This window comes from Quercus suber, unplaced genomic scaffold (genome assembly GCF_002906115.3).
Source record: "Quercus suber isolate HL8 unplaced genomic scaffold, Cork oak 2.0 scaffold_17, whole genome shotgun sequence".
Taxonomy (NCBI): domain Eukaryota; kingdom Viridiplantae; phylum Streptophyta; class Magnoliopsida; order Fagales; family Fagaceae; genus Quercus; species Quercus suber.
This window is the reverse complement of record NW_027069482.1, coordinates 2,041,663-2,054,075: the sequence shown is the minus strand read 5'-3', so window position 1 is coordinate 2,054,075 and position 12,413 is coordinate 2,041,663. Positions and strand designations below refer to the sequence as shown.

The following is a 12,413-nucleotide window of genomic DNA, read 5'->3' as shown; positions in this document are numbered from 1 at the left end:
ACCCCTACACCCCACAAGCACTTATACTTATAGAATGACCATCACACCAAATGTATGTGGATCAGACCAAAACACTAATTAGTTTTTTGGTGTAGGCAAGGATTGAATCCTAAATCTCTTATTCAAAAAAGTATCATTTAATTATAAATACTTCTGGTTGCAACCTTATGGGAATTCAGTAAAATTGATGTTTCTAAAACACAAGGAAAGGAGGATAGAATAACATAACAGGAGAGCCCAAAGGAAAAATATAAAACCATGTTACATAACAGAAGATTTTTATCGACTACAAACTATCTCAGAAGCCTCAGCTTTAGGCCACATACATATATACAAGGTTACAAGCTGAATGCAATGTATGGTCTAATAAAAGTTCGACATAGTACACCTACCTGATGGTGACAAACTTATTTGTTCCATGTTTGGCCCAGTGGGTCCTCAAATCAATCTGATTAGAGAAGTCATAACCTTCAGCTGCGAGTTTCTCCAAAACTTTCTTAAACGCTCCTATACTCATCTTTCTCCCTGCAATCCTTGCTCCACGCCTTTTAGTACTCATTGGCAAGGGGTAGATTGACATATTAGTAGTACAACACGCAGATTGCCACCCACCAGAGCCCCATCGATAACACTGCTGAGGTGTCCCAGTACACGAGCAAACTGGGATAGGAATGCCTGATATATCCATGTCAATCCCATTTATTACAATCTCTGTAGTTTTCTTCACTGCTGACCTCGCACGTGGAGCAGAAGGACTACTCTCGGCCTTTGTTGCACGCGGGGCTCTCTTAGCCTTCTTCTCTTTGGGGGATTTCGGGGATTTCGCTCCCTGCCTTTTCTTAATAGGTCCATTTTCCTTCTCAACAACCGTCTCTTCTGTACTTATAATCCTTTCATCCCTGGACAAATCAGGTGGTTGTTGAACCATCTGCATATGATGAGCAGAGGATGTCTCCGGCAAAACAGAATAATTTGGGTTTGGTGTGGGTAACACATTAATAAATTTCTCTCTCTGATTAATCCAAGCATCCCTCATGTAGTCCATGGGGAATGTGGAATGTGAAACCCCAATATCCCTATGGTGAAAAGCTCCATTATTACCACCGGCCATGACAGCAGCATTGCGGCCTCCTATAAGTGGTTTTTCGGGTATGGACGACATAAGCTGAAGACCCAGATGGCCTTTAAGGGATGTTGTCGGTTCATAGTAACCCCAGTTACGCATATTTAAACTATTATCCCCATCCATTGGGTTTGGGACCAAATATTATTCAAAGTAGAAAATGCCCAAAAGATAAAACTACAATATTTACTTTTTTTTTTTTCTAAATCCGTGGCAGGGGCTTTAGCCTAAGAAACAAAAAACCCAGTTGGAAATGCAATCGTCAAAGCTCAAAATGGCAAGACTTACTAAATTAGTGAATACCCACATGAATTGAGCAACAACATCATCTGGGTCAAAAAGTTCTTTGGGAACTCAGATCTCTGAAGAAAGTGAACACAGAAAATGAAAAATTAGATACTGCAAATAGCAATTGATATTTTTATTTGTTTTAAAGAGTGAAAGATGAGACTTACTTACTTGATAGGAAAAAAAAATGCTTGTCATTTGAAGATTTAAACCCAAATCAAAGACAACAAATCAGCCTCTCAACTCAAAATCCTAATCCAAAACCAAACCCAATCGATCAAAACATCCAAAACCCCCAAATTCACAGACCTCAGCAAGAAAAAATATTTGCTCCTCTCATCCACCACCACCAACCACCCCCACAGAAAACCCACCACCGTCGATTGAAACCTAACCCAAACCACGAGAGAGAAAACCCAAACCCTCCAACTCCGATCCACACCAAAACCCACGAACCACCACTTACACAAACCACAGCGCTGCCGCAAGGAACACGATAGAGTAAGAGAAAAGAGAGGTCTGACGAGAGAGACAGTAAGAGAGAGGTCTGAGAGTGAGAGAGGGATTAGAGAGTCAGAGAGAGAAGACAGAGGGACGAGAGAAAAGAAACGTCTGAGAGAGAGAATCTAAAAATAAATAAGAGCTCTAGCATCGGCTGTGCTAACTGCTTAGGCCTATTTAGAGCATTCCCTTCAATAATTTTAAAAAAATTAGTATTTATTTCCTCAAAACCCAAATTTATAATATATAACACATCACTTTATAATTCTTTTTAAGGGATTAGTATCAGAGAATGCTAATGCTAAATTTAAGAAAAATTTAGAATTTTAAGCCTCAAAACCATCTGCATTGGAGAATGTTAAACAGCATTATTGCAAATTTTTTTGCAAACTGCTACAGTGACAGAATTGCACTGTAGCAAGTATTGTAAAAAAATAATAATATTTTATTATGTAAAGAGAGGAGATAGATGGGAGAGAAAAAATATAATTTTGAGATATATTATTTTATTATGTAAATATATTATTTTAATTAGTAAAAGAGGAAAATAGAAGTTTGGGATGTAGAGGTATTGTAAAATGGTATTGTATAATGATAAAGAAACTTTTTAGAATTGTAAAATAGAATAGCATTGGAATTTTCCAATGCTAATGCTCTTACATCAAAACTTCTAATTTTTTTAACACTTCATTTAAATATTATTTCTTTATCATTTTTTATTCTTTTTTATTCATCCTCTCTCTTTCTCTGTCTCTCTCTCCTCTGTGTCTCTCTTTCACAACCTAGCATCGCCAGCCATCACCCACCCATATCACAACCACCACATCCACCCACCATCGCCACAACCACAAACAGCAAAAAAAAAAAAAAAAAAAAAAAAAAAAAAAAAAAAACCTTCCACATCCAAAGCCACAAAATCAAAGAATCACAACAAAGACCCAAAACCACCCCAATCAACCCACAAACCCAACCACCGAAATCAAAAATCCACCAAAATCAATCAAAACCACTAAAATTAAAACTCACAGATATCAAATTACAAAACCCACTCACCGAACCATCGCAGAGACCCACCACAAACCACCATAGAGACCCATGATCCATGAAAAACCACCACAGCCCAACCACACCCAACATCGCATCTTGGCCACACCCAAGACCCATGAACTCAAGATGCAGAGAGAAAGGGAAACAGAGAGGCAGAGAGAAAATGATAGAAAGAGTAAGAAGGAGTGGACGGAGAGCACAACAGAGACAGTGAAAAGGAAAGGAGTGGACAGAGAGCATGAGATCAGCGGCGGCATGTGGGTATGGAGATAGTGCAGAGATCAGAGGGTAATCGGATCGGACAGTGTGGATGAAGATAACGACGATGATGATGACGAGGAGAGAGCATGTGGGTTTGGAGAATAACAATGGCGACATGTTTTGGCGAGCTATGGAGGGCTTGCCTGAGAGAGAGACACCAAAATGAGAGAGGGACGGAAGGCACGAGAGAGAGAGTGACAGAGGAGAAGTGAGAGAGGAGAGAGAAAAGATTTGGAAACACGGAAGTGGGAGAGGAAGAAACTAATAAAAAATTATAGTATAGTGCTACAGTGCGGTCTCAAAAATGAGATCGCATTATAGCAGTATTGCAAAATTTTTGGGATATACCATCTTTGATGGAGAACGTTTTTGGGTTATAAATGCTAAAAAAAAGCATTTTTTAGCATATACCCTGCTTAATGGGAATGCTCTTAGTAACATAACTCAAGACAACAGTTTTTAATATTTACATGCTCGATTGGTAAGAGATTTATAGTAAAGTTGTTTAAATTTTGTGAAAATACATATGGAAGAAAGTGTGAGAAATAAATATTATAATGTTTAAACAACAGTTTTCGATGTTTAAACACTGTTACTAAATGGGGCTTATATTTCTCATTTTAGGGTATTTAAATGTTTCTCATTTAGCACACCAAACACTAAAAAACTAACCACATCACATATTTTAAATGCTAAAGAATTTGGCATAAATGAGCAGTTCTACTAATAGAACAATGCAACAGGAATTGTAAAATATTTTTTCTTTATCTTATTTCAATTTTTCTCTCTCCTCATGCATATCTCTTTCTCTCCCTTATTTGCCTCTCCTCACCTCTCAGCTTCTCTCACTCTCTTCCTATCCCATAAACTCACTCTCAACTTGGTCGACCTCCGCCTATCAATGAACTCACCAAGCCACTTTTGGCTCGAAGATCTCGCTAAGCTGCCTCTCACTAAGCAACTCACTTCATGTCACCCACTGTAATCTCACCAAGTCTCTCTCGGCCCATGTCTAATATTACCAAGCCAACTCAACCTCACCATGCCACCGATCTCTCTTACAATGGTTGTGGCAATTTTTTTGGGTTGTTTTAATGGGTGGCAGTAAGCTAACTTTGAGTGTGGTTGGTTGATTTTGAATGGTGGTTGGTGGTGGCGAGTTATGGTGTGGTGTGCTATGGGTGGTGGTGGCAATGGTGGGTTATGAATAATATATGGGTTTCGTATTTATTTATTTTTACATTATAGGATTTTTTTTTTTTTAAGGTTATTTTGATGTGTTGTATATATTGTTTTAATGTGTTGAAGGGAAGAATAGAAGATCTTATATATGATGTAATGTTAAATGCTATGTTAAAATGGAAAAGGTAGATTTTGATGTGTTAAAATGACATTTGGAATAGCACAGCTAATGCTAGTGCTCTAATGACATTAAAAATTGTTTAAGTTTAAGAACTAAAATTATTAATTTTGAAATGTTTTGGACCTGATTGATATTAGCCCAAACATTAAGGTAAGTTAGTGAAATTTACCCATTAGTTTATAATAATTTATACATGTTTGATATTTAGCTTCTAAATTCTTATGACAGTCTCCATTTTCTCCCATGCCACCGAAAAAGTCTTTTTAATTCAACTTTTTGTTATCTGCTAGTGTTTTTATGACATTCAAGATTCAAATTTATCTTCTCATTGTAGAGCTATATTTACTTCTACAAAAATTTTAAAGATACAGACTTTGTTACACAATTTACCACAACTTAAACACGTGTTAAGTGATAATTAGATTAATTTTCATCAAATGGTGAGCTCATGTGTAAATAATATAATACAATCACAAGTGGACACATATGCAAGTTGCTATAAAGTGTGTGATCCTAAAATAATTGTTTTCTTTTAAAAGTCATCTTTTGTATTATGAAATGGAATGAAGGAGGGAAAGAAATAGAATGAAAAGAATCATTCAGAATATTCATTCAATTTCCTTGTTTGAGAGTTTTTATGGAGGGAATGAAAAAATTGTTCCATTGTTTGAGAGTTTAAATGAGATGAAATAGAATGGGTAGAAGGGAACACTCATTTCTCCATTTTCCTCTATCGATACTGTATTTTGTCCAGCCTCAAATCATGCATCAAAACAAATGCCAAAATTAGAAGAAAAAAGAATTCAAAAAAGGTGCGAATTGTAAGTTTTAAAGCCAAAAAGGGTAACAAATAAATGCAACATGATTGGATGGTGAATCGAAGGGTCACAACATTCAAATCCCTTTAATAGCAATTAAGACCAAAAACCCTAATCAAGTATGGTAAAAAAGTTGACTTTTTGATCCAATAGTCCGATTGAGTTGAATTTTGGACCATCTCGTAGGTCATATTTTTCCCTTTGAAACGATAGTTCACGGACTAAAATCAAAGTTAAAACAAATGAGATATCAATAATAAAACCAAAACCCTAATCAAAATTTCACTTTTTTTTTCCAGGTTAAACAGACTATTTTTTGGACCAACTTCGTGCAAAAAACTGTACCGATTAGGCAAGAGTTGGAGCAATTTGATTGAACTAGCTTAAAGTATGGGGTCTCGAACACCTCTTACAAAAAGGGCTTAATGATATCTGCCACAGATTGGAATAAATAAATTTTTCAAGGAAAAACGTCATAGAATTTCTTGCACAGCGTCACCTCCCTTCCTGACACGATATCTTGATGATTGTAGCTCCAAATCTCACAAAGTCAGAATTTATGGAACTAGACATCCAAAACTTTCCAGGATATAAATTTTGAAGAAAAAAAATGCTCGAAAAGGCCACTAACAGTTGCACAAAGATCGGACCAGGATCCGGGAAAAAGATGAAATAGCCAACTAAGGTGTAAAATCAGGAGGCTGTGTGATGGTGTACCAGAGCACCATCACATAGCCGCCCAAGGTGATGGTGTTAGACAGCTATGTGATGGTTTTTTGGTACACCATCACATAGCCTCCCATTTTCTAGGCTCCCCTATAAATATCCCCTATTTTTTTGTAAAAAATAAGAGAGTTTTTGGGAGAAAAATAGAAAAATTAGAAAGAAAAACACTAGAAAAATCTGGAAAAATCCTAGAAAATTCTAAAAAAATTTATCTCTCCACTCTTTAGGAAACCCATCACAAAAATTTAGCCTCTCTCATCTTTATTGCAATCTTTGTAGGTAAGGTGTAGGGATGGGATAGTTTCTTAATAACTATACTCATCCTATTCCTCTCTTTTTCTTCCTATGTAAACATCATCCATCTTATATATACGAAATTCCATTTATTTGCTTGTTGTCTCTTTCCTTTATTGCTTTAAATTCTTAGCATTTTGTTGTTGTGATTGTGTATTCTTTATGCTTATATTATTTGTTGTTGATTGTGATATTGTTGTTATGTTATAGGTATTGAACCATCACCTAGACCTAGTATGAGAAGTACTCTTAGGGGGAACAAATCTCATCTCTTCTAGACATCTAGGAACTCTCTACATTTTGTTCATCTATTTATTTTGTATATTGTTACCCCTTTATTTTAATGCTCTTCCCCCATTCCCTTTACTTTATTGTTACCCATTTATTTAATGTTCTTGCCCATCCCCTTTACTTTATTGTTACCTATATATATATATATATATATATATTAATAGGTAAAGCTGAGAGAAAATCCAATTAGATTTCAATTGAATTATCAATTTTGTACCACTTATTCTAACCAAAACTTAATAAAAAAAAAATCTAATTAGATTATAAATTTGAGTCCAATTTTGTGTCATGTATCTTATCTAAATTTTCTAATTTTTGTGCCAAAATAAATGATGCATTAACATTTAACACGGAAGCCAAGAAAACCACAATAATAATGTTCATTGGCCTAAGCAAGAACATTCCACCTGCACACTTTTATTGATGAACTCAGTAGACTCTAGAGCTCTTCTAATACCACTACTAGAACTGAGGAGTCCAACGAGAAAGACTTTAAAAGTAAAACCTCATCTCCTCCTCCTAATTCCACTTTGTCATCCGATGTGTCCTCCTTCCTCTCTCAACCTTTACCAACTAGATCCACACACCACCCCTCCTCCTCCTTTTGAATTTTTGAGAGCAAGCCCGGGTTTAAACAAAATGTTCAATCCCACTCTTCCTTGCTTCACATTCTCATACATTACTGCTTCATTGGCGCCTCCAAGAAGATTCCAATCTCAATGATCAGTTCTTGTCGTTAACCTAATGATGTTGCCTTCGTCTTGGATTTCCTATGCTGCAGGAATCACCAAAAAAAAGATAAAATTTTAGCTTCGGTTCTCTTAAGAGCTATAACATGCTATGAATGAGACTTTTCAAGTTACTCCAAGCGAGCCAAAATGGTTTAAGTTATGTATCGTAGATCCCACTTCTACAAACACACATAGGCACACAAGCTAGAGTCCATTAGAAGTAAGACTTTTTTATTAAAAAAATGTGCACATATCTATGTACGTAACTTTTTAGCTTTTTGGATGGGGATCCAATATGTATTGAGTTGATGCTATGCCATATGTGTATATTGCAAAAATAAGAATTATATATGGTAATAACAATTAGTTTGAAAATAAAGCAGAAATGTTAGAATCCATGCACAAATTACGATTCTTTTAGGCTTTGTTTGGTTAGAGGAGAGGAAAAGTGGGAGGATGGAAAATTATGGGAGGATAGAAAATTGGGAGGATAGAAAAGTTTTGGTTTTCTCTCATGTGTGTTTGGTTGGAGGAGTGGAAAAGTGGGAGGGCGGAAAACATTTTTGTTTGGTTGGAGAGAAAAGTGAGAGGATGGAAAATGTAGTTTATATGAATTGACTATTATGTCATTGTTATAACAAAATACCAAAGGGTCTCATAAGTGTGAAAAAATGAAGGTATTTGTGTAATTTACAGCCCACATCATCTTTTCTCCTTAGTTTTCCTCCCAAATTGGGAGAACAAAATATTGTGGGCCCGGAGGAAAAATTTTCCACACTATTTTATTTCCCTCTTATTTTCTCTCCTAAACCAAATAAGGGAAAATTTCATTTTCCACCCTATTTTCCTCTTCTTCTTTTCCATCCTCTCTATTTTCACCCCAACCAAACGGGGCCTTAAAGACATTTTCTTGCGGCATTACTATATTTTTGTGCTTTGAGAATCATTAAAATGTGTCTTAACAAGGGCTATTTTGTATTTATTTGATGTAACCATGGTTTTTCATGTGGATATCATTTAAATAGATGAAAAGTTCAAATGGATAAAACCCTGTGGAATAATTTACTATAATTTATTTCTATCATTATTATTACAACCACATGAGGTTCATGATGGACAGAGAAAGATAGAACAATTTTTGGCTCTTTATATGAAATTTTGTTGTTAGAGATATTTGATTCATATTGCTTTTTTTCTTTTTTCTATTTGTATTTTGGATGTAAATTTTATTCTTTTTGTTAAAATTTTATTTTTAAAAATTATCAACATGCAAATAATAATAATAATAATTATCAGACATGTTAAGTTTTAATTTATGTGGAAGGCACAAATAATTATTTAACACATTTGGTAAATTAATAAACATTGTACAGCTCTCATACAACACTATAACTTAGATTCTAATAGTGAATTTGTTAAAAAAAAAAATTGAAAAATCTTTCAGTAATTAATCAAGGTATGACACCGATGAGTTTATTTATTTTTATAGAGTTTCAACCTATAACATCAACTTCTGATGATTGTGCTCAATATCATCAGACCAAGACACCGATCACTTTTTTGTTTAGGTGAAGAATGAACCCTAGATCTCTTATTCAACCATTACAGATTTTACTAGTTCAACTAACTGAAACCCACAGCACCGAAGAGTCTTAAGGTTAAAAAGAAATGACTGAATACATTAGGCCCAACAATACCCTGAAACAAAAGTTGATAATGCAACCTAATAAGTGGAGATCAATGGTTTTGTATAGAACTTGCTTCCTATTAAATTTTGATGGTGTGTATTAATGGAAACTATCTTTTAGCTTCCAAATAATAAAAGTTATGCAGGCAAATTACAGGCATTAGCTTAGCAAGAGGTTGAACCATGGTATCAAAATCTTGATAGTGTCCCCTATGCCAAGTAAAAGGATGATTGAATGTGCTAGCTTGATGATAACACACACAAGTTTCATTTGAATTTGTTCTTGGCTTCACAATACATTACAGCTCCAACAACCAAGAGCTTTGGTGTCTGAACAGTTTATGCCACGTCATTCTAGATGTTCTCACAGCTCCATGGAGAGAAAATAATATTTTTTGATTTTTCGGGATCGGGCTTGTAATTGAGGGCGGACAAAATACGGTATCAACACCACATATGGTTCGAAGAACTGGGCTGGTAAAAAACTATATATATATATATACATATCAGAAAAGGGTACTGTTATTGGTTTTTATTGATTGAACCACCAGTTTTGACATTTTTACTAGATTGGATTAGGGTTTGTTTTCTGGTTGAAACATGTAGTATAGTTTCTAAAACCATGGTGCCACGTAAGCAATTTCTGTTAGTGAGTTGATGATAGAGATCAAATTGGTTGCAAGTTAAAAATAACAAGGACCAAATTAATTTCTATCAAAATGTAGATTAAATTAACAATGACCAAAAAATGTGGGAACCAAAAATAATATTTTCGCCTATTTAAAATACTAAACAATGAGTAGTAGGATGATTGATTAAGGGGTGTCAATGGTCTTGTATCACTTTAGAATTTGACACCTATTTAGTATATTAAACAATGATTTTTTTGGTATTTCCAACACTTTAGAATTCAAATTCCCCTAATCACTGTGTTCTTTTAGCATAATAGTGGAGTTTAAGTTTTTAAAAAGAAGTTAGGATTTTTATCTTGGATTTAAAAAAAAAAAATCCCCCTCCCTTTTATTGAAATATTAAAAAGGAAATCTTTACACCCCTAAATTGGTTTAAATGTAATTTCAACTTAACATTTTATTTTACTTATATTTACCCAGCAGGTGGGGAAAAAATATTCTTTGGGTTTCCCATTTCCCCAAGCCTAAAGGTGTGTTTGTTTGGAGGTGAAAAAAGGGTGGATGAAAAACTTTAGAGGAAAAATAAGAAGGAAAACTTTTTTGGAGTGTGTTTGGTTGGTAGGAAAGAAGGAAAATAAATGGTGGGGTTTAGGTGTTTTCTTCTTGGATCCACCAAAATGTTTTCTCTCCAAAATGAAGAGAAAACTAAGGGTGCGTTTGTTTTGGGTGAAAATGGTTTCAGGAAATCATTTTACACCCCTCAACCTGTTTGGTAAGCTTAGAAAATTTGGTCAAACGGAAATCAGTTTCCGTGTTGACCGTAAAATAAGTCTGTTTTGGCGTAAAACAATTTCAGCTTTTATTTCACTTCAAACCAATTACACTCCTCACAGAGACATTCCTCACACTCTCTCGAAGCTCCTCTCACACACACTCTCTCGAAAATCCTCACAAACACACTCCAAGCTCAGTTCACAAGCTCCATAGAGCAAGACAACACCCACTCTCTCGAAGCTCCTCACAGACACGCACTACACTCCCATGCAGCTCTTCTCACATGCACCCACAGTTCGACGATCCAGTCTGACAACCCACGGTGAGTTTCCTCCACCCACTTGAACAAATCAACCTTCAACACTCACCTTTTCCGTCCAATCCACCATTTATTTTTTCCGATCCACCTCCATTTCATCCGACCCACCCTCCATTTTGTTCGATCCACCTTCCATTTCATTCGATCCTCCCTCCATTTTAACTTGACAACCTCACCTCACCTCACCTCTGATCCACACACCTCTGACCCATCCTCTACAAAAGCCGATCCACATCCCCTGAAACCATAGTTTTAAAAACCGAACCGGACCGGCCGGTCCGACCGGGAACCGGCAGCAAATTCGGTCCGGTTATGATAAAAAACCGAAAATAGCATAAAATTCGGTGAACAGTAATAACCGGCCGGTTCGACCTGAGAACCGAAAAAACCGGAGGTCGAACCGGTTAATGTCCGGTTGGAGGTTTTTTTTTATTTTTCCTACAAAACTACGTCGTTTTGGGCCTTTTAGAATCCTAAAAACTAACCCTAAGACAGTTAGACTCTCATCTCATCTCACTCACACTCACGCCTCTCAGCCTCAGCCAGTGAGCCTCACTCGAGTCACTCCCTCACTCACTCACTCAAGCAGTCCCTCACTCACTCTCCTCTCAAGATCGATCACTCCCTCACTCATTCAAGCTCTGCCTCACTGCCTCACGCCCTCAAGCTCTGCCGCACGCTCAAGCTCTCTGCTCAAGCACGCTCAAGCTCTCCCTCACTCACTCAAGCTCTCCCTTATTTCCAGCTTCCAAGTATCCCGCCGGTGGTGACCATTTTTGCAAATAAAAGACTCCTTTCGGTGAAGCAAGGTTAGAGGGGTAACCGGGTAAGTCCTTTTTCTTTTTTCTTTTTTTCTTCTTCTTCTTATTTGAATCTATGCGTAGGAAAATCATGTTTAGGACTAAAAATTTATGGGTTTAAATCAAGAAACCTGATTGGGATAAAAGTTTTTTAAAAAGCTTTAATCTTGATGGGGACAACACTCTATGGGCACGAAGAAAATGGGAAATTTGATTTTTTTCCTTTTGTATTTAGGAATGACAATGGGTTTAAGTTATGCCTATCATCTGTTCGACGAAATGCTCCAATAACTCTCTCTCTTTTGTAATGTAGAGCGTGTGATGCTTTTTTTTTTTTTTTTTTCCCAGTGTGACTTGTTTTGAAAATTTTAAGCTAGCTTATTAGAATCAGTATTACATAGTTGTAGCTTTTGAAGTGCACTTAAGTTTCTTTTTATTCAGTGTTTTGTTTCTAATGATTTACAGGTTTCAACTGACCCAGTCTTAATTTCATTGATCTCTGAGTTTTGGTAGTGGAAGGATATTTAACTTTTGGGATATTTGTACTGATTTGGGTTGTGTTTTGATTAGATGTTGAGGATATTTGACTATTTGTTGATGTTGAGGTTATAAATAGAGGTAATTTCATTTGGGGTGTTGTGATGATTATTGGTTTAATTTGTGTCATAGTAATTGTTTTTGTTGAAATGAATGTATTTAGTGAGTTTTGTTTACAATTCCCAGCTCTCTGCTTGGTTGGTCACTTGGTCTTGCTGCGT

General features: G+C 35.9%; 1 protein-coding gene and 1 long non-coding RNA gene across 3 annotated transcripts; one reads left to right on the top strand and one right to left on the bottom strand.

The window, feature by feature from the left end:
• Positions 1-240: 240 nt before the first annotated feature.
• LOC112038547 (protein BASIC PENTACYSTEINE1) lies at positions 241-2,070 on the bottom strand. 2 transcript variants are annotated; one of them, XM_024071373.2, is made up of 2 exons: positions 1,579-2,070; positions 241-1,485 (listed from the first exon to the last, which is right to left on the bottom strand). In XM_024071373.2, exon 2 carries the CDS (start codon positions 1,247-1,249, stop codon positions 389-391), a length of 861 nt encoding a protein of 286 aa, XP_023927141.2. In that variant the 5' UTR covers positions 1,250-1,485; positions 1,579-2,070; the 3' UTR covers positions 241-388. The 2 variants fall into 2 exon arrangements, with proteins under 2 accessions (XP_023927141.2, XP_023927156.2); XM_024071388.2 differs by having other exon boundaries at positions 1,583-2,070.
• A 9,501-nt stretch (positions 2,071-11,571) lies between these two features.
• Positions 11,572-12,178, top strand: LOC136061873 (uncharacterized). Its single transcript, XR_010623724.1, has 2 exons — positions 11,572-11,673; positions 12,121-12,178. It is a non-coding gene; the product is annotated as an uncharacterized LOC136061873 (long non-coding RNA).
• The last annotated feature ends 235 nt before the right edge of the window (positions 12,179-12,413 follow it).